The sequence below is a fragment of the Caloenas nicobarica genome, chromosome 3, assembly GCF_036013445.1.
Source record: "Caloenas nicobarica isolate bCalNic1 chromosome 3, bCalNic1.hap1, whole genome shotgun sequence".
Classification (NCBI taxonomy): Eukaryota; Metazoa; Chordata; class Aves; order Columbiformes; family Columbidae; genus Caloenas; species Caloenas nicobarica.
In genome coordinates this window covers 49,486,668-49,509,231 of record NC_088247.1, presented here as the reverse complement: position 1 = coordinate 49,509,231, position 22,564 = coordinate 49,486,668, and the positions used below count along the sequence as shown (strand labels likewise).

The window sequence follows — 22,564 nt, the reverse complement described above, 5'->3', positions numbered from 1 at the left end:
GAAAATGTTGTTAGAAACAGATTGAGACTTCCTTTTATTTTTCTCACCCAGCAACAAATAAATTGCTAAGTTGAAGGCAGCATGAATCTAAGATAATCCCCAAATTGGTTGAGACTTACAGTAAAGGCCCGAAGGATCCTCTCTGTAGTACACAGTGTGCAGCGTGTGCTTCCAGGTCATACAGTATTTTTTGTAACTCCTCTCCCCCTTCAACATTTCAGCTAAAGATGTGGACACATTAACTAATTGCTGTGTGTCAGGAGCTCTGCGGTAACTGCCTCTTTGCAGAGGAATAAACTCCTTCAAATTACTTGGTGTTCATTGTGGTTACGAGCAAGCACACAGTTGCTGCAAACTGTTCGTTAATTTGAAACTTACCAGCTGCCTGTCCACACTTATCCTGCAGTAAATGTGGTGAAAGTATCAGTGAAAGAGAGAGGAATTGCCCCAGATACCATGTGATGAGTCTGCACAGGACAGTTACCGTAGTACATGCTGGTCGCAGATCTGTGTGGGAATGTTAATGCATAGAATTCATAGTCATAACTAAATGTTGACTAAATGGTGCGAGCTCCTTGTATAGATACCTGAAGGGGTGGTGGTTTGCGCTGCTTTGTAAAATTGCAGCAAACTGCTTACGCTTAGCACACGGGAGAGTTAATACAAAGACCTTGCCATTGTTGTAAGATAGTACTTTAGCTTTCTGTGGAATGACTTTTCTATATGGGGAAAGTAATCTAAATAAGTTCTTTGTTCTTTCTTCTCAGGGACAAAACAGGATACAGGTTTTTCTAGAAATCAATCTGTTTGTGTTTAGTTATCTGAAAGTGATTTTAGAAGCATTCTTTTCAGAAAAACAGCATGAAAGCTTTGCCAATTGTATGCAAGCCTACCATTTAGGAGTAACTGACAGAACGGCCGAGACTCAAATGTACTGATGACGTGATTTTGATAAAGCAACTTGTACTCAGGGTCTGTAGTTGTCATGATTGTAAATGCAGTGTGATTTAGGAGAGTTCTATTTATTCTTTGCATGGGAGGGCTTTCAGGAAAATGTCATTAAAATGGTTAATGCCTTAGGTTATTTTTTTACAGGAAAACTAGAATAAAATTGCTTGTCTTCCATTTCAGACAATCCTTTGAATAATGAAAGTTCTCGAACTCACTCCTCCGTCATTGCAACAAGCAAAATGTCTGTAAAGACCTCAATTTTTCACAAAGATGCTGCTACACTAGAACCCCCCTCATCTGCTAAAATTACTTTTCAGTGTAAACACACAAGTGCCCTTTCTAGCCATGTTTTGAATAATGAAGATTTAGTAGAAGACCTTTCGCAACCAAACACAGAAACAAGACCTGAACTTTCAGTCCATGCTCTTACAAAAGAAAGCACTTATGCAGCAAAGTACCCGACTCCATTCAGCAATAGCACCCATGCAGAAAACTCTCACAAAGAGAGTAACAAGAAAGATACTCTCCCTGTTCCTTCATGTGAAAATAATATTTTTGAGTATGAAGATGATATTTCATCAGTGAGCAGACAGATACCTAGTAGGAAGTATACTAGCATCAGAAAGTCTGAAAAGGATGTCTCTTTTATGCATGTGGGCCGCCACATTGGTGACAGCATGTTGAGTAAAAACTTATTTAACTTTTCCGATTTGAGCCACTCCAAAGGTAAAATGTCCTCTGAAATCAATGAAAAACCCAGCAATGCAAGTATAAATAGTTTTTTTCCAGCAACAGTTACAGAAAGTTGTGAATTGGTGTCTTGTTCAGGAGGCAGTCGAACTGTGGTACATTCACTTGAAAATAACACTGATGAAGGTGGCCTTAATAAGCTTAAAATTAGATATGAAGAGTTTCAGGAGCATAAGGCAGAAAAGCCAAGCCTCAGTCAACAAGCAGCACATTATATGTTCTTTCCCAGTGTTGTTCTTTCTAATTGTCTCAGTCGACCACAGAAGTTAGCTCCTGTGACATATAAATTACAGCAAGGCAACAAACAGTCCAGATTGAAGCTGAGTAAGAAAAAACATAGTTTTATCAATCATCAGGAGCCTGCAAGTGTAAATGATGTTGCATCAGTGAAGGAAAGCTGCTATACACAAGGTAATGCTTGTAGTAACATTCCTGATAAGGATAGTGCTTTACCTAGTGACTTAGTTCAAGTTCCTCTTGAGGCTTTTGAAAGCAAAATGCCTACAAGTACTGCTAATTATACTGACTGCCAGTTTGCAGATGGATCTCTTGAAACTGAGCAGTCATTTGGATTATGTGGGAATAAATATACGCTCCGAACAAAACGGAAGGTAAATTATGAGACTGAAGACAGTGAATCAAGCTTTGTCGCACACAACTCAAAAATTAATCTACCTCAACCAATAGAAAGTGTCGAAAGTTTGGATGGGTCTCAGAAGTCTCGAAAGCGAAGAAAACTTTCTAAAAAATTGCCACCTGTTATTATTAAATATATTATCATCAATAGATTTAGAGGGAGAAAAAATATGCTTGTTAAACTAGGGAAAGTAGATTCTAGTGAGGAAAGAGTAGTACTCACAGAGGAAAAGATGAACTTATATAAAAAGCTTGCACCTTTAAAAGACTTTTGGCCAAAAGTTCCTGATTCTCCTGCAACCAAATATCCTATTTATCCACTAACGCCAAAGAAAAGTCAGAAAAGGAAAGCAAAACATAAGTCAACCAAGAAAAAAGCTGGAAAACCACAAAAAACAGGTAGTAAAAATATTAAAAGAACTTTATCTTTCAGAAAAAGAACTCATACAATTCTTTCTCCTCCTTCACCATCCTACAATGCTGAAGCTGAAGACTGTGACTATAACTATAGTGATGTTATGTCTAAGTTAGGTTTTCTTTCTGAGAGAAGCACAAGCCCAGTTAACACATCTCCACCTCGCTGCTGGTCTCCCACTGATCCAAAAGCAGAAGAAATCTTGACCAACTTGGACAGAGAAGCTTTATTTAGTAGGGGGCCCAATATGTACAACAGCAAGACTGTTAATTCTAGTGTAGGAAAAAATAGTCGAGCAAAAACTCAGGTTAAGAAATGTAAAAAGAAATTTGCCAGCCCCACTGTATCTACCAAGAAAAAGAAAAAGATTAGTCAGGCTGATAAAACAGCAGATGATGGAAAGAAGAAACCTAGAACAAAACAAAGAAAAAAAACGGCTGAAAAAGCGTCCTCAAGAAAGACCGTTGTGTTTAAAGATGAAAAAGGAAATACTCACTCTGCTGCTGAAGTAAAGTTTGTGCTGAAACATCAAGATCTGCCTGAGATTTCTTACAACTCTGTCAACTCACAGCCACTTCATAACCGGAAAGACAGTCCTCTTCCTGGCTATTCAGCAGGATATCTACCATCGGCACAGCTCCCTGCGGCAGCTGATGCACATGGTAATTCAGCAGGCTGCTTTCATTCATTGATGGAAATTGATAAGCCTGTAGAAGCACAGTGTTTACCTGCTCCACGAGAAGACTCTCATTCATCTCTCGCATCTACTCCTGTAACATCTGGAAGGGAAGTACCAAAAACGAGCTCTCAAAGGCCCAGGACTCAAAGTGCTATATTTAGAATGAAGGAATCTGCTCTCATTCAAAACATATTTGATCCATCTAGTCACTCAACTCAGGTAATGCAGAATGCACACATCTCTAAAGATAAAATTTCAGCAAAAGCAGAAGAGAGAAAAAATTTGCAAAACAGATATTTACCACCAGCTGGCAAATTAAATGAAGCTCATGACTCTTTGGACACAGTGAAGATGGATCACTTACATGCCACGAACTATTTACATTGTAAAGACAATAATCAACAGCGAGTTTTTTGTTTACCAGAGGCATCCAAGCATTCTGATCCTTGTTCTTCTATTCTTAAGTCGTCTGAGGAAAGCCCTGGGCCACTTCAGTTGCCTAAGAACTGTTTTGTAACGTCTTTGAAGAGTCCAGTGAAACAGTTAAATTGGGATCAAAACCAGAGAGGATTTATTTTGGATATGTCACGTTTTAAACCTGAAACAGTCAAACAAAAGTCTCAGTCAGAAACAACCATGCAACCAAAACCCATCTCCCAGTATAAAAACAGGACTATAGTAGCTCCATCAGCATTCAGTGAAGGACAGTCTGGCCTCGCTGTTTTGAAAGAGTTGCTTCAGAAAAGACAGCAGAAAGCTCAGAATGCAAACATTGCACAGAAACCATTACCGGCTAAAACACAGCTGAGCAGGAGTGTACCGTGCCCTCTTGAACAGAATAAAGCAATCAAAAGGTCACGGTCAGTCACATCGCCAAGAAAATCACGTGCTCCCAGGAATACAAAGCCTAAAGAAAAAACACCAAAACTTTCAAAAATGGAGTCTTTAAGCCAGCAGATCACTAGTCGCGTTGATCACCCTGTGTCTGATGACAGCCCCATTTTTTTTTCAGACCCTGGTTTTGAAAGCTGCTACTCACTTGAAGACAGCTTGTCTCCAGACCACAACTACAACTTTGATATTAATACTATAGGGCAAACTGGATTTTGCAGTTTTTATTCTGCAAGCCAGTTTGTCCCAGCAGATCAAAACTTGCCCCAGAAATTCTTGAGTGATGCAGTTCAAGATCTTGGTTCTGGACAAACAACAGAAAATGACTTTCTGTGTCATAATGACCAAAAATCTGAGGAAGAAAAGCAGCATTCTTCAAGCACAAGTAAATGGATAAGGTCTGGTTCCCTGAGCCCTGAGCTTTTTGACAAAACCTCACTGGATAATAATGAGAACCACTGCCATAGCCAATGGCGGAAAAATGTTCAACCTTCAACTTCTAGATCTAGTTCTGGTACCTCTTGTATGCAAGCAACTGAGGTATGTTTAAATGAAAAATTCAAATTGAGTAGGAATACGGTAAATAAAGAGAGATTTCTTAACCTTTCTCAGCCAGCCAGCTCAGACTGGCTTCAAAACCACATTAGCAAAGAAACCACTTTTGAACCCTGTCAACCACTTGATTCAGTTAATACCTCTTGTACATCCATATTGTCATCTCCTGATGGTGAACTTATAGATGCAGCCTCTGAGGATTTAGAATTATATGTTTCGAGAAACAATGAGGCATTAACTCCAACTCCAGATAGTTCACCAAGATCAACTAGTTCTCCCTCACAATCAAAGAACGGAAGTTTTACACCCCGTACTGCTCACATTCTTAAGCCTCTCATGTCCCCACCCAGTCGTGAAGAAATCATGGCAACTTTGCTCGATCATGATCTGGCAGAAACGATTTATCAGGAACCATTTTGCAGCAATCCTTCAGATGCTCCAGAAAAGCCAAGGTACTGTGTTAAATGCATTTCTGTTTACATATGCTTGTGATTATATTAAATTTAATTTATTCCTGTAAAGAATTTTATGCTGTTATGTGGCACAGATGCATGAAAGATCCCATCTGATAAATATACATTTGAAGTTGAAAATTACTGTACTTCCTCCACAAATACCCATTTTCATTCGTGACATTTTGCTTTTTTTGTTGCTTGATATTATTGTAGTAAGTAGGAATGTGCCTGTTTGGTTCATAAAAGAAAGATACTGCCCAAAGGAATTGCATAGTGAGAAAACTAGTCAGCAGGACTGCTTGCATATCATCTTGAGGACTTGCCTGCTGTGCAGTTTAGAGCGAAACAATAATTCAAACTATTTTCTTCACAGGGAGATTGGAGGACGGGTTCTCACAGTGGAAACTAGACTTCCGAATGACCTGCTTGAGTTTGAGGGGGACTTCTCGTTAGAAGGACTACGACTCTGGAAGACTGCATTTTCAGCCATGACAGAAGGTCCTAGACCAGGATCTCCTTCACGTTATGGTCACTCTACTGTTAATAAAAGAGAAAGCAATAGCCATAAAACTAGTGAAGATAAAAAAATAGTCATAATGCCATGCAAGTGTGCTCCAAGCCAACAGCAAGTTCAGATATGGCTTCATGCCAAAGAAGAGTATGAACATTTCAAGAAATTGCCTAAGAATCATCCTGCTGAGCTGAAAAACGCAACTGAGAGTTTCAGCTCTACAGTATTGTCTGAAGAGAAGTCTACAGAAGTAGTAAAAGCAGCTAAAGATTTAAATTTATCTAGCCTGGAAGATGAAAGACCTCTTGTGCCTACAAAGAATTCTCCTGCTTCTGTGGCAGAAACTACAAAAACACAAACCAAGGAAACACGTGATAAGTCCATAAGCACTATAGGAACTTCTATAAATACTGAAAATGACATAAACCCTAATAAAAGTCCATCTGAAAGCAAGACACTTATTACTTCAACACTAGAACATGATAAGGAGGAGGAGGATGAAGATTATTATGTCAATTACAGTTCACCAGATTCTCCAGTACTTCCTCCTTGGCAGCAAGTAGCATCTCCAGATCCCAAGCAGTCCAATTTAGAAGACACAGAGTGGGAAAGTCAGGATATTATTTTGTCTTCTGTGGAAGGAAATGATGTAGTACCTGTTGGAAGTGCACAAAACTCTCCATCCACCCAAGAGGATATTAGGACATCCTTTGACATATCTCCATTTCCAGTTAATGAAGATCTTGGAAATTCTGAATCCATTTGCCTACATAGTACACCCATTGTGCAGAGAAAAAATCATGATGGAGTACCTGAAGTTCTTGGTTTTACTCCTTTATCCACAGGTAAATCCATTAAGTGATTCTCGTGTCACACAAAAAATATTTTCTGAATATTATAAGATAATTATATTTCTTTTGACATCATGAGAAAATAGTTACATCTCCGTCCATGAAAATATGTTTAAAACTAGTTTTGGAAAGGAAAAGGCCTGTGCGTTATTGTTAAAGTAACTATTGAATTATGAAAATAGCCTAGAAGCAGAACACCCTTTTGCTTCCTGATGATCTCTATTATCTGAAGTGCTGATTAGAAACTTAATTTTAAAGTATAGCTTATTTGGGGGATTTTGAAATCTTGTTGGTTATATTGCTTGTATTTGTCCAAACATAAATGTGTGGGTAACGTTGCAATGTTCAAGATGATAATCACGTGAGGTATGTGAACTTACTGGCCTTGTACTATACATTCCCACATGTCTGTAAATATCAAATTGTAATAGTTGTGCTTTGGATTGGACAGAGAATAAAGTTTTATTTGCTTATATATATAATACTTGTTTATAATGTTAACCAAATGCCTCCAGCATGTTGTTTAATGTCTAGACCATATTATTGAGGCTAAGCTGTTTTGCACTCATGTATGTTTACAGAAGCAAAAGCCCAGAAACTGAGCCACAAGAAGGGAAATAATACTGATGGTCTTCGAAGGATACTTCTAACCACACAAATGAAGGTAAATTAAGATTTTATGTGCGGATGTATTTTTATTATGCTACACACACACATTTCTATTCTGTGTTGTTTTTTTCTTTTGCTGTTAAAATCTAGAAAATGCGTTTGAAATGGTAGGATGCAATTGCTGTAGAATCAGTGTACACTTAAAGTTGGGAAATCAGTTTAGTTTGCAGAGCGGGGAGAAAATGTTGGATATTGAGAGTTTGTTCTGTGTTTTAGGGTAGTGTTTCACTAATTAAACACTAAAGATACACTGTGTAAGGATGTTGGTTTGCTCTTTTAGGTACAACATCCTTTTAAAGTTTTATTGTGGTGTCCATTTTATGTATATATATGTGTGTATATATACACAGACCTATAATTCTGTCTTTGTATATATACACAGACATGTATAATTGTGTGCGTGTATTAGTTTTCAGACAAGGTTCTAAGTGTTTTCTGAAAATAACGTAGGCAATGAATGGCATCAGACTCCGTGTTTTCCCTAAGTAGTGTTAGTGCTCCCCATATTTGAAACTGAGTGGGTGGACTGGGTGCATGACCAAAATCACCCAATAGTCTTTTCTTTTGTTCTCAACATACTGGTATTCACTCAGTTCAAGTGGGTACGTAAGTGTGTACCCTTAATTCAGTGCCTTGAAAAGTAGTGGCTGAAGAGGGTTTTGATGAATTGTCGGTCAAAAGAAAATAGGGATTTGCTGGTTCCCCTGTCCTCAGGCTTCTAAGAAAGAAAATACGTGTGGGTTTGGGGGATTGTTGTTCTGGGGTTTTTTTAAGTATTTCAAACTGCCTCTTGCTTTACTATGAGATTTCATTAAACTTATTCCTAAAAGGCAGAAAGACAGAACTGTTGTTTCCCTTTTGAAAAATGACATGAGGAGGTAATGAAAGCTTTTTTTTTTTAGCAATTGTAGTGTAGCATTTGCATTTTCATTGATAAATTTATATTTAATATTGCATATGAATTTAGCAACCTGTAGTTTTTTCAGTATTATACTTTGCTTTTTTTTTTTTTGCTTTTTTTCCCCTCTCAATAAGAATCAATTTGCTGCCCTTGGCGCTCCAAAGAAAGAGACGTCTCAGATTGAAGGACCATCTTTAAATAACACTTACGGTTTTAAAGTCAGTGTGGAAAACCTGCAGGAAGCAAAGTCTTTACATGAGGTATCTTACTGTTACATGTTGTTTTACAAAATGATACGTTTATCAGACTAGTTTTATAACAGCATAATTTAAAAGTCTTTTCCTCCTTGGTCTCTGCCTGACTTAAAATTAATCAGTGTGTGATGCCTGCAGCTTTAAGTCGTTGCTCTACTAGTTTCAGTTTGATGTCCAAGTGCCTTCATTTAATAATATTGAACTAAATTTCATAGTATTTTTGTTGAGAAGGTGGTAAACCTTCCTTTAAAAAACAAGAATAAGGAAAAGATCAGAAGGAAGAAATAGTTACATTTTATATAAAAACATTGCTGGAAAAACTAGTTGAGCTTAACTATCATGTCCTGTTTCATTAAGAAACAAGACATCTGGCATAATTCAGTCGGGCTTTCCCAGTATCGCTACATGTTCCCTTCTGAACGTGTTGGCCGGTTTCTACTACATTTAACAAAATGGTACATGTCTCAAAGAGTGTCTCTACATATTTGATGTAGATGAGTGGTTGGTCTGGGAGGGGGGATCAAATTTGGTGCTGGAGAAAGGGCTGCAATGTGAATACAGTCCAACTGTGTTGGGCTGCTAATTGGCCAGCCAGCATGTGCGTGCTCCCAGTCAGTCACCACAGCCACAGCTTGGAATCAGCCATTAACCAATTTACAGATGACATGGGGAGAAAGAAGTTTTATGTGCTGAGTAGATGACATAGGAGAAGCCACTAGAAACTAGTGATTTTGCAGGAAGTAGAGCAGAGCTTTGATAGTAAAATTTCATTTTGGTGATGGCTGTAATGATTTAAGATACAAATCTAGAGGAAATCAGGCTGCCCCAGGGCAGCTTACACACTCAGAAATATTCGTTGTTTTTCCCTTGTAATCCCTCCAACTGGCCCATTAGTCCATAACAGAGCAATAACATTGCATTGAAACAATATTAAATGCTACAGTATTTATCGTAGAGTCAAACCCATACAATACACAGGGATTAGCATTTTCTCAAATGCAAACTATTCTGCAAAAATCTTTATCAACATGATGTGGTAGTTCATTAATGCAAGTGAAGGGAAACTTAAATAATACTCCATATCTTCCTATAAGTGACTTAGTCTTCATGCTTGTTTGCACATCTTCGGTGAGGGAGGGAAAGGAAATAAAAGACCAACAGTGATTCTTTGTTCTGAATCAGTCCAGAAACTTAATTCAGCTCAATATGCAAAGCTCTTTGAAAATATTACAGGAACTTACAGTTGTATAAATTGAGCATTTCTGTTTGTTTGTATTTTCTGCTTTTGGTAGAAGAAGATAGTACCCAGAAACAAGTATTGAATTTTAATAATTAAGTACAAAAATGCATTAAGTGATTAATCTTTTTTTTAAGATAATGCTTTTTGCAAAAAAGCGAGATCCAGAGATGCATGTTCAATCACTTCTATCAGTTTTCAGGTGTGACCTCTTAGTTACAATGTAATATAATCATGTAAAAGTCTGCAATGAGTTCATTTGCACTAATAATCTCTTCTTTAGTTTTTGGAAGAAAGCTCCAAAACATACTAATTTGTTGTATTTATTTGTTGGTAGGTCCAACACCTTACCCTCATCAGTATGGAGTTACATGCTCGAACCAGACGAGATTTGGAACCAGACCCAGAGTTTGATCCGATCTGTGCTTTATTCTATTGCATCTCATCAGACGCAGCACTGCCAAATACTGATAAAAAAGAAATCACTGGTGCTATAGTGATTGATAGCAACAGGACACTCTCAAGCCAAGGTTCTTATTTCTTTTTTCTTAACATATTTTACAAAAATGCTTATTTCATAGTAATCAAACAGTAGCAAGCAAAATATAATCGAGTATCTGTATTACTATTTAGCTCATTTAATTTTGTCTTGTTGACTGTTGGATGAATGGCCATACGAAACATAGAGTTTTCCTGCTTATATCTTCTGAAGAACTACTGCAAGGGCTGTAAACCACAAATAACATACACATGTGCAAAGTATCTATGTTTGCATACTTGTGGACAAGCTCCTGCAGCGTTCTAAAAGTATAAAGAGGAAAACCTGCCTTTAGTTTCCTACTCAAGTTGCTGGATAGCTACAAGTAGAAAATGTTAAAAGCAAGACAGTATGTTTTATATTTTACTTAAGGGTTATTTTTGTGGTTTTATCTGATCCTCTTAGGATCCAAACAGGGACCCTTATTCTATTGTACCTTTTTGGCTTTGTTTAGACCAGTGATACTCAACCTGTGGCTCTAGAGCCGGATGTGGCTCTTCATGGCCCTACAGGCGGCTCTCGCAATGTAGGCGTCTGATCGGCGCTCCACTCTATCAGGCAGCGCGGGGAGCACTGAGCAAATGGACCAGCAGAGTGGGAGTCGCTGAAGTTCCCCCTCCCATAGGGGGAAAGAAAAGGAGCTGCTGGGATCCCCCCACAGGTAAGAGTAGAGATCACCTCCCGCCCAGCAGCCGTGGGGCAGAATGGGGAGAAACTCGCCCTTTTGCCCCTTCTACCCCTCCACCCCACTCCTTCCTAGCAGCCAGAAGGGGCTGAAGACAGAATGCTGCTGGGAGAAAGGATGCTGATGTATCATGTCGTGATGTATCAATATGTGATGATGTTGAGGCAGCATCACCGCACATTGAAGTGTCATGATGGGGAAAAAAAAAAAAAACCACAGTGTTGATACTTGATTTTTATGGTGCTCTACAACTCCTTTTAATAAAGAAGTGGCTCTCCAGCTGTTAAAGGTTGAGTACCACTGGTTTAGGCTAGTAAAACAAACAAACAAAAAATTTTAAAAAGTTCTCTTTCTTTCAGGGTTTCTTTGGCTTTGTGAATGTGAATTAAACCACAAAATACTGTCTAAAATTAAGTGTGGGTGAAAACCTACCAAAAATAAATTTAGCATTAAGGCAACAGCTCCTTCTTTTACCACTTTATTTTTCAAAGCATTGTAGATGTTATATCATGTTAAGCTAAGCTGTTATTATTCTCGGCGAAGTTTATTCTATATTACTGTATGCTTGTTACCACCTTTTAAAAAATTATCTCCATTACCGTATTGAGATTTTCCACAGTATAGCCACAACTGCTCCCTAGGTGTGTGCCACTGATAAATTATCAAGAAAAAGCTCTCTGTAAAGAGGTCCAATGTTTTGAAAAACCAAAGGTTCTGATCTGGTTTTGTTAGTGAAATAAAATTATATGTTTAAATGTTATTGTGACGTTCCTTGCTTTAATAGTTGCGTGCTGTCAATATTTTCTTGTCTAGAACCTTTTGAGTTCTCTGTGGAGTGACTTGACATTGAGATACATCATTTCCCCCCCCCTTTTTATATTATTATTGCTTTGTAAGTTACAGTACTCATTTTATTTCTGAAAGCACACTTTTTTAATTCTCAATATTTTAAGAACGTGTCAGAATAGAATGCCTTTTAAAAACTCCAGATTGTTGCCTTAATTAGAGATATTACTATCTGTTGTATAGAGAAAATGAAAAGACAGAGTATGTGTTGCATATTATTCATTTAAAGAGGGACTTTGTAAACAGAAAGCAAGTGCTGAGGTCCTGTGCATACAAATTTAGCTATTATTCACACATTATCAATCTAGACACTCTTAACGTGCAGTAAGTGAGCAGTTGCTTGTGTTTTTCCATTTCTATTAGTAGCTTAACAGTGTTTGTTAAGAAGTGCGCTGAAAAAAGAACTATGCTATGTTATGTAGCATTTTCATTCTTCAAAGCATTTTGCAAAGCACTATGCCAAGCTAGCAATTAAAGTATATATTTTTCCATTAAAACGCTGCGTGAGCTGTCATATCATTCTTTAATATTTCTTACTCAAAACTAATTTTCTAATACCTGCACTTGTGTACATGTAAAATGCTGAAATTTCTCTTGAATCAGATTTATTTATATCTGATAATTTGTAAAAGATTACCACTATAGTACAATTGTACAAAGTGAAAAGAGCAAACTTTTCCACCCAAGAGAACAAAATAAATCCATGGAATTAATTGTAATAATAAGATGTGCTAAGGATAGTAGGTTGCATTCCATACTTCTTTTCAGCTGTATGTTTTATTCTAAAGCAATATTGTTGACTGAAGTTGTAGAATTCCTTCTAAATTGTAATGATTTTTTTTTTTTTTTTTTTTACTTTATTTTCTAGGTAGCAGAGACCAAGCCCCCTTGCTCACAAGATCTGGAGTTACAGGACTACAAGTCAGTTACGCTACTGATGAAAGAGCTCTTTTCCAGGAAGTAGTGAATATTGTAAAAAGGTAGCATATCTGTACGTTCTGCTTTTATTTTTCAGGCTTGGTACAGCAGATTTAGTTCCTTCATCCCTTGCCAGTCTCTCAAATACTGATTTTTTTGTTGTTGTTGTTGTTTCCCTCAAAGGCTTATTTCTGGAGTGGACAAGCATGGTGGTCTTTCAAATAAAAATACTTTTTGATTTTCCTTTTCTCTGACAGCAAGAACATTCAGATCCTCTTAAGCAGCTGAGTTACAGTCTTGAAACTAATCAGCCATATAAGTAATCTTCTTTAACGTACAACCTTTCCTGTTAATCCCAGAATTCATTACACATCTCTCTCTGAAACACTTAGAACGGTAGATATTAACAGTGGTGAAAGCTATAGAAAACCCCTGAGATGGGAAGAATTTTTCTAGGGACTCTGAGGCAAGACAGAAAAAAAACCTACATGATACTGAAACTGCTATGGACAGATCAAAATAAACGGTAGTTGAAAAATCAGTTTCCTCCATTATTTTTGTCTTCTCTGAATGGAAATACCCTGCTCCATCAGACTTGGAAAACTGCTGGTTTTCCCCATCTCCACCAAGGCTGGGAAGCCTGTTTGATAGCCCTCTCAGCTGGTGAGTAGGTGGAACCACAGATGTCTCTCCAGGCCCTACTGTCAGAGGTGCAAAGCTGTCAAATTGCAAGGAAAAATAAACAGATTTAAACTGTGAGTCACGCTGCTGGAATAGAGGCACAAGAAAAAAATGTGTACTAGGCAGAGTACATTTGCAATTCTTTCTCTCTCCAACCAGAAAACCTCTGATGAGAAAGACATTGACCAACCCCATGAAGGCAGAATACAAAAAGAGTTGCTGAATGCAACCAACACAGGGTGGGTCCTGACAGAGCAGCAGATCCCTGTTCAGAGAAGACAAAATTCAGGTAAGGAACATAATTTTATTTTTCTCTTTCTTGGAAATCTAGTGCTCCATCAAACTTAGGAATATTACTGAGAATGAGAAGCTGCCAATAAATGAATAATTCTCCACCAGTTGTGTGAAAGTTTAAAAAGTGACAGTACATAAAGAGAACGGGAGAGAGAACTCAGCAGTTAGAAAATACATTTATCGCTGAAGAACAGAAGTCGTCTACATCTGGACATACTGAAGGCATTATGGAATTAAAAAAAGCATGCAATTTCTGTAGTACTTCAAGATGGAATGTGCCAGTCACCAGATTGCTGAGAAATCTCTTCTTCAGAGATCTTCTCTTTCAACACTGTGCTAGCATGCCTTTTTGACTCAACAACTTTATCTTCAAAGATTGAGTTAGTTGACTTGTATTCCTGGAAGATAAAAGATCCAATCTATTAATGGAGAGGCAGATTGCTGTCATCATCTTAGCCTCCTTCCCCCCCGGCTCTGTGCAGTATCACTTGAGAGTACAGCAGAAGTCTAATTCCTTAACAAATATGTTTTTAAAACTTTGACCACATCTACAGCTTGCAGCTCTTTTCTCCCTCTATTTTCTGTAGCCTAGGCAAAATAGAAGAAGAAATTTTGCTGGAGTAGATATTTTACATTTCTTAAGCACTTGATTAAAAAGTAGTGGACTGCAAAAATCTTCCTCAATGGGAGATTAACAAGCAAGCAGCTTTAATGAAAACTTTCAGTATCAGAAGTTATTTTTTTAAACAATCTTCTGTTGCTGTTTAAGAAACATTACCACTTGGCATTCATGGAGCAAAACTCAAAATCACCCTTATCTATGAGCAGAGGACCGTATCAGTGTCTTATATACTGATGTATGCATCAGGCTAGAGATTAATAGGTTCTTGTAACCAAATAGCATGCCCAGCATGACTGCAGCTTGCTTTTGGTTCATGTTCTTGGCCTCTTTAGCTGTTGGAGAGAAGGCTGAAAGAGTGAAATTCTGGATTCCTGGCGCAATGAATGACATATCTATTCAATCTTGATTGTCAGTACCAGGCAGACTTTGTCAACTTGTTGGCATACTGAACTGAGGGTACCTCAGCTATGGGAGGAATTGTCTTATACAGTCCAACTGAAGAATTCTTGTTCCCATTTCTAATCATTCTCTTAGTAGTTGGCCTAATTCTTGCTCTTGTTTCATATATATGAAATTGCAGAACACACTCATTTGTTTCAAGTTCCAGCCTTCTACTTCTCTGTTTAGGCCTTTTGCTTTTATTCTATTCTGGCCATTGAAAATTAGAAATCGTTGATTCTGTCACTTCTTGTCAATAGATATAAACTCTGAAAGAGCAGAGTAGAGAAATCTTGACCACTGTTCTCAGCACACAGATAAAGGAAAGGTGGTTCCTGGGAAACGTATCACTCCTTGCAATACTTTTAGCTCATCAGTCTCCTTCTCCATCAGAAACCTGCAAGCATTTTGTCTTCGAACAAACCACTCAGCATATCAACACAAATATTCTTTATAACGTGCTGGTTGATATTGAGGGACACAGATGCTGAAGCAGAGACTGAAAAATTAGTGAGGTTTTAATGGTTGCTGGTGTTCTATTCTTGGGCTGCACCACTAGCCTTTTGTCACTGAAGAGTGTTTCCCAAATCTAACTTTTTATAGCAAAGCTAAAGCTACTCTGTTACATCTTCACTGAACATGAGTATTACTCCAGAAATTTCACTGGAATTGATGAACTGGAGTTGGATTCAGTTATAGCTTCACTGTGAAGTTTTTCACCATGTGCTAGATCTGAATAACCACAGTAAGATTAACATGTGTTTCCATCTAGACACCTGTAAAGTAAATACCAGGTTAAATGTTCTTCTGTGAAATTAGTAGATGTTGTTTCTGAGTAAGTCAGGGCAGCTGGCAAATGAAAATAAGTCATCTTGGTGTCTGCAGACCAGAAGATGTTCTGTTTGTTTCTGTGGAATTGTGATCTGTGATTTCATCTATGCTGAAAACTAGCAGATTTGTCCAAATATTGAGAGGAATAAGCACCTTGATTTCTAGGAGATTATTACCGAGAGTGATTCAGCTGCAAAACGGGAGTACTTACAAGTGTGAGTACCAAAATCTGTGTAGAGACAGCTAAAAGAAAGCACATCATTGTAAAGGGAATTTGAGAATTCTCTTCAATTCTAAAAGGTAATGAAATACTGAGCTGCTTGGGGGTTGAGAGACAGGGAACAATTTGACAGCAAGAGCCATAGAGGTGAGTTTGGAGTAGGGAGGGAAGAATAAACATGGACTTGCAACGAAGAAAAGTATAATTAAAGTGTTTCTTGATACCCTGACAACTGCCTTAGAGTTTGAGAGGAAGCTTCACCTACGTAGGTCCAATTTTCCCTTCTTTGGTAAGCTGTCCTCTGGCTACAAACAAAAAAATAGGACTTCAGCTGAGAACTGGCATAAAGCAGCTGAGAAATAACCTCCTTCCCATCCTGTCCAGCTAGTGTGGATGATCTACAAGCCCAGAGAGCCAAGTTGTAGGCTCTTTGGAATTGTCAGAGAGGATATTGTTGTTTATTTTTTTTCTTGAAATGGAGCCTGTACCTATATTGCTATCCTTAAGGATTCTGTCATGCTGCCTGAACAGCATTCTTGAATAGATCCTCTCTTTATTGTAAGGTGTCAGCTGCAATGAGCTGGGAGAAAAATTGGGAGAATCTCTATGCTTGATAAGTAAAACAGAACCACCTATCTGTCTGAACCTGAAGGCAGAAAAAAAAGAGTAAACACACTCACATAGCTCCACAAACCAGTCAGTACAAAATGCAGGAAAACTAGCTGTTTAAGGAAGAGGAAGGGAATGCTACAAGAATGTTTGTCTTGGAGATTTAAAAACTGCGGGAAAAACAGACATATCCAAGCCTGATGGAGCAATGGATTCCCATGAAAGAGAAATTAAATGTCTGGGCCTCTCCTTCACTTTCAAGGTAAATTCTACCTCTCTTCTGTAAGTGCAAATACTACCAGATAAAAGAAACGGGCTGGTCTTGCAGGCATGTGAGGAGCAAAATTTGGGGAATTCATGTGGAAATGCACAGTCCCCATCTCTATGACATGCGTAGTATGTGGAAACAGGCTGTACTTCGGGGGAAGAAGAAAAAAAGGTAGTAAATTTGCTGTTACATGAGACTCACCAGCTGCCCACAGCTCTTTGTCCCCATGGAAGGTGTTTCTGATGAAAGTATAAAAATGGAGTATAAAGTTGTAAGACTTTTAAAGATTTTGAGGTTAAAACATTTGTAAATTAATTACTTGTTAATTCTTAACGTTTACATATTTTGTGTTATGTTTTTCTTATAGAATATGATGCTAATCAATTTTCTGTATTGGATACAATGCATTTTATTTGTTCCTCTGTAAATACTCTAGCAATATTTTCTTCTTAAAATAGAGCTGTGTTAATCAAACCTTCTTTTTCCCAGGCCAGTTTCACCTTCTGTGATGTTTTCCTGTAGAAATCTTTCCTTAGTGTCCTGTATCAACTTTATGGATTTTTATTGTGCAAAGCATACTGGAAAAAATGTTTTCAGAGATTTTGGTTTTCTATTTGAGTAACCAAGAATTCTGCTGCCATGCACAGTTACTGCTTTTGTCTGTATCATAGGTCTGGCCTAATTCCACACACACACTCCCACCCCTTTTTCTCTTGATTTTTAGCTGGAAGAAAAATAGCAATCAGGAAAACCAGACACATGTTAGAAGGGAAGGTATAACTGGGAGCTTTAGTATTCATTCATGAAACTATCAAATGAGAAAGAGGAAGAGATGGTGTAACAGCACATACAACTTAGGTAGAAAGGAAAATAATTGCATTTCTTCTCTCTGCAGCATGTTATGAGTTGAATGCTAATGCTGTCGTCTTTAAATCCTGCCAGTATAAATGCTGCTTTTCATCTTTGCAGAGAGACCAGCAATAGCATGCAAAGCAGTATCAGTGCCCATCCTTTTAACAAAAGAGCCCTATGTTGGCAGGCACACCTCTTATTCCTGGCATGTTAGTCCTAGCCAGCAGCTTTCAAATATCAGTATTACAACTTACTAGTTTCTTGCAGGTGTAAAAGCTGGTCTCGTTACAATTTTTTTTATTAAAACAGCTTAAACTGATGATGAAGACCAACTGGATAGTATACTGTTAAAATTAGGAGAGGAGAGGATGATGAAAAACGTAGAACTTGTCCTCCCCTTATCTCACAGCCTGTCATCTTTTTGGTACCACATGAAAAGGTGAGAGAGAAAGCAGGAGAGAGACAGACTTCGGTTGAGCTCATGTCAGCTAAACCTTGGGCTTACCTGTTCTTTTTCCCATTTGGAATAATGTCATCTTTTAGCTCCAGGCATCTCTTCTTCTCTAATAGCAAAAAGAATACCAGGAGAGATCTCAACAAGTGACACACAGGTCCATTGGTACAGCTGGTACATGCAATTGGGCTGCAGGAAAGGGCAGTTCTGCTCCATAAATTGAGACGGAGTTGATCAGCAAGGAAATAAGAAGCAAGAAACAGCAGCACCTCATGTTAGTTAGGTGCAAGAAATCTGATGGGTCTGTTAAACCTGTTGCATAAGGTAGACCTTATGTCTACTGTAGTGCAGGATTTTGGGGTCCGAAGTGTTGTCCAGTAGAAAGGAGTTCTACTCAATTACAGTCTTATTTTGTTTTTTCCTTCAAAGATAATTCAAAGATATGCTTAGCCAAAAATTATTTTGGTTGTGAAGTCAAGAAAAATACCTAAGCATCCCTGAATTTTTTAGTACTAATGGTAGTCTTTTGTGCATATAGGTTGTGAATGAATATACTGCAGGATCTGAGAAACTCCGTTCCTGGTGGTGTGTTTATTGTTTTTCATGCTTTCAGAAGGATACCACTTGGATCTAAGTTTTAAATATGGGAAACTGAGACTAAGGGACTATGTTTACAGGGAATTTACGGTAGAGTTTGCATTTACCATTTGCTAGCTACTCTGCCTTGATTTTCCATGTAGGTAGCTTTGTATGAGTGTCGTCTGGCAAAATTAGACATCTAAATTTCATTGTCAGTGTCTGAGTAGCTACCCTCATCTCCATGTATGTTAAACAGAAAGAACAGGATCTCATAATGCAAGTAGTAGCTAAAATGTGAGGAATAGTTCACCCAAAGAGGTGGTTTTTTTGCAATGACAATTAAGAGACCAACTTAGAAAACTTGAGATGCCATAATTAGTTGAAATGAGACCCTCCCCTTAATTCATGTGCAGAGTCTAGTTGGGAAGGAAGTGCAGAGTAAGGAACATGTTGTAAAGTGATACCCTATGACTCGGCAATGTGCCATCCTAGGCAATCTCTAATGGCCTATACAAGCAACACTGAGTTCAAAACTACCACGCTGATTTTTTTAAAAAAATCTTTTGAGTGATAAACTTTCCAATCTGCATGTGAATTTACATAAAATTTTGTTAAATTATGTAATATTTAAGTTGCCTGCATTTTCTTGTATAAATAAATTGCATCTATCTGAAAATATCATAAACTAAAGTGGGCTTATGTGTTGTCCTATAAAACATCTTCGCTTGTGAAGGATACTTGAGAATCAGTTCCTGAGATTATATGCATATGGTTTACAGAGGTGGTTTTATTAGTTAGCTTAAAAGAGAATAGTAAGATTAACTCAAGAATTGATGAAATGTTGGAATCAGTTGCAATACAAATAGGGGTATTTGCAGTAGTAATGTAGCAGCCCACTAAAATTTGCTTAAGTAGGAAGCAAAGGAGGTAATGCACTACTTGGGGAAGGAAAAACCCAAAGCAACTGTCCTTCATCACAGGTGGTAGCTGCCAATATAGTTAGGGCAACGTGCTACTTCCAAACAATATGCTTCTGTTCAGAACAGGCTTGAAAGGGCAAGCAGATTCCTGGCATAATGAATACTGTTTTGTGTACCACATAAGCAGCTCTTCACAAGTTTCTCATTCACGTTTGCGTCTGTCATGGAACCCATCTGCATAGTGTCTTGCCTTGTGTAAAATCTCCACGTATTTTCCATTTTGAATTATGTGAAACCAGTTTTCAAATATGAATGTAAATTACTACTTCTGTAGGATTTTCCTTCATTTTAAATAATCCATAGTGTTTTGCAATATGCTAGGACCGGGATAGTTTAGCTGCAAGAATTGAAGTGAAAATATGTTAATATTTTTGAACATTTATTCTATGACTCTATAAACCATTACATAATTCCTTTTTATTTCAAAGTTTAGATGGAGCTATTCATAATTTTGGAACCTCAGTTGGCAATGATTGTGTGTTGTGCAGCAAGTGGTTGTAACTCCTTCTGACACTGATTCTGCTGCTGGAAGGAACTGCCGGCTAGCTTCATTCGTTTGTCTATAAATTGTTCCAAGTAGCTTTGGATTTGTACCACTGGTAGAATAGGCTTCCAAAATGAGTAAATTTACTACTTCCATTTCTGATGGTCGCTTTCTGTCTCCAAGAACAAAGAATCATTCATTTGGCATTAACAGCAGATAGCAAAATACCCCCTAATGCAAAGTGCTAGTTCTTTTACTTTCTCTAGAATGCTAGAAATCAAAAACTTACTTTAGAGTCCTCTGCTTTAGCCAAAAGTTGTATCAAAACCATTCCTTCCCAGGTAGAAGTAAGTGGTAAAAGGGATTTTTGCAACTTTTGCTGTCTGCTGCAAAAGCCCAAATTGTAATAATGAGATAGCCATGCTGAGTAAGAAGATTCAAAAACTTTTCCTTTTAATTTTCACAAGAAGTCTGTGTCCATGGCACAAGTGTGGAGAAGCTCTTTTCTGGAGCTATTCTGAGAGTAGTTAATTACTTCAAGGTGAGTTGTCATCTGCCTTTGAGTGGGACATGCAAGCAGGGAAGACACTTTGACAGTAAAGTCTGAAGCTTCATTCGTAATGTCTGTGATACAACTTTAACTTAGGATTCAGGGAAGGGGTATTCTCCTGTCAAATGTCAGAAAATGTTGGCATGTTTTGATGCATTTAAGGATGCAAGAAGCGCAGAGACCCTGTTCACAGGAGACGCGGTTCATAAGCCATGGCCCCTGCCTGCTTCTCCCATGAAATAAGGTCTACAAACCTGCATCCTGTTGTGGGGCTGGGCACAGGCTGTGGTACAGGACCCGGAGCCTGTTGTCCAGTCCTCTACCGCCTGACAGCTGCCCTCTTGTCATTCAGTTGTATTGGATGCTGCCTGCTGGAACTCAAAACCCCTTGTCTGAGCTGCATTGAAGTAAGCAGCTATTCTTCCTAGTGAAGCTACCTTTCTCTTTTGGCTATAAAACCAACAGATATTTCATGTTACTTTGGCCAGTCTCTTTCTGCCCAGCCCACGAAAATCATTCTTAGGCTCTTCAGCAAGTGACCAGATCGTGACTTCTGGTTTTAATAGTGCCTACTCAAAAGGTAGGTGATACAGGCTCCTCTGAGCTAACTCCTACCTGTGCTTTGACTTTGAAGCCACCTTGTTTGTCCTTCTGTCTAGTCAGCTCTTCTCTGAGCCTGGTTGGAAGACGGGCAGTGACTATGTCAGAAGGCAATTCTGACTTTTCTTTTTGTCGTACCCACACCAGTGGAATTTTCCACCTGGCATGGAATACAGCATAAAATGAGTTGTTCTTCTGTATCTTACAGAAAGAAGGTTATCTTAAAGGAAGAGATGTTTAAATAGAATTTCTAGATACAGATGCTTTTCTCCATGTTTCAGTGTTGACAGCTCTCACTCAACTGTGAATTGTAACTTTCCCAATAAAGAGTCACCATTTAGGACCAAAAGTGTCCTCTGATTATTATAGACTACAGTGCAGTATGCATGACACAGTGTTATACGCAAAACATTCAAGTAGCCTAGTAGCAAATTCTATTTCATAAAGGAAAAAAAGTACAGCAGAGTTTGAGAACGGGACATCTGTCTTGTGCCAGTTGCTAGGTTTCAGTTTATGCTCAATACAGCCTGATTCAATTGATAAAACCTGATTAGACATAGATTTTGGTCTTTGTTTCTAAAGGCTGAAATAATAAAGTATGTTAAAAAACATCCCAATGAAAATATTCCTTATAAATTTTTTTTTCTCTTTGATGTTATTGAAAATCCTAAAGGATTGTCTGTTTTAAAGGTTGTCTCCTGGTCCAGATGCTGCTTTCATAGAAACCCGTTGTGGCTGCTTCTTTTTTAAACTCAGCATGATTAGAATGAAATCCTGTTTATAGTCCTGTTCATGGAAAATATTTTCTTAAATAATACAAAGCTCATTTTCCTTTTTCCCCTCCTCTCTAGATATGACCCAGACATTTTGTTAGGCTATGAAGTCCAGATGCATTCCTGGGGTTATCTCTTACAGAGGGCTGCTGCACTAAATGTTGATTTATGCCAGATGATATCTCGTGTGCCAGGTAAGTTATTGTGTAGGGTTTCAGTTTATTTCCAATAGAAACAAGTTGAAATTTATGAATAAATTTAAAAAATAAATACAGAGTTATTTCTTCAGATGGACCTTTTTTTTGTTGTTGCTGTTGTTATGGGTATAATCACACACAAAAAAATTTGAAATAACAATGAGATTCTGGTTTTTAGTGTTTTCTGAATTTTTAAATTCCTTGCATATTCTACTTCTGGGTGTGTCCTCTATCCATAAGCCTAGACTCACTTTCAGTAGTCACATGTGTTAAGTTTTCAGTTCTTGGAGATGCTTCTGCTGCTAAACTTTCTCTTGCTTCTCTTTGGCTTCACTCATGTTTATGTTGTTCAGGGTATATATCATAATCATTATTTGTGGTGTCTCTGGC

At 37.9% G+C, this 22,564-nt stretch overlaps 1 protein-coding gene across 2 annotated transcripts in view; it reads left to right on the top strand.

The window, feature by feature from the left end:
* Positions 1–22,564, top strand: part of REV3L (REV3 like, DNA directed polymerase zeta catalytic subunit) — a 123,337-nt gene that overhangs the window by 77,009 nt on the left and 23,764 nt on the right. For both annotated transcript variants that reach the window (XM_065633062.1, XM_065633063.1), the window contains 7 exons: positions 1,132–5,329; positions 5,706–6,688; positions 7,276–7,358; positions 8,399–8,524; positions 10,093–10,285; positions 12,693–12,804; positions 22,056–22,171. In XM_065633062.1, the coding sequence (XP_065489134.1) occupies positions 1,132–5,329; positions 5,706–6,688; positions 7,276–7,358; positions 8,399–8,524; positions 10,093–10,285; positions 12,693–12,804; positions 22,056–22,171 (5,811 nt within the window). The remainder of the gene's footprint in view (positions 1–1,131; positions 5,330–5,705; positions 6,689–7,275; positions 7,359–8,398; positions 8,525–10,092; positions 10,286–12,692; positions 12,805–22,055; positions 22,172–22,564) is intronic.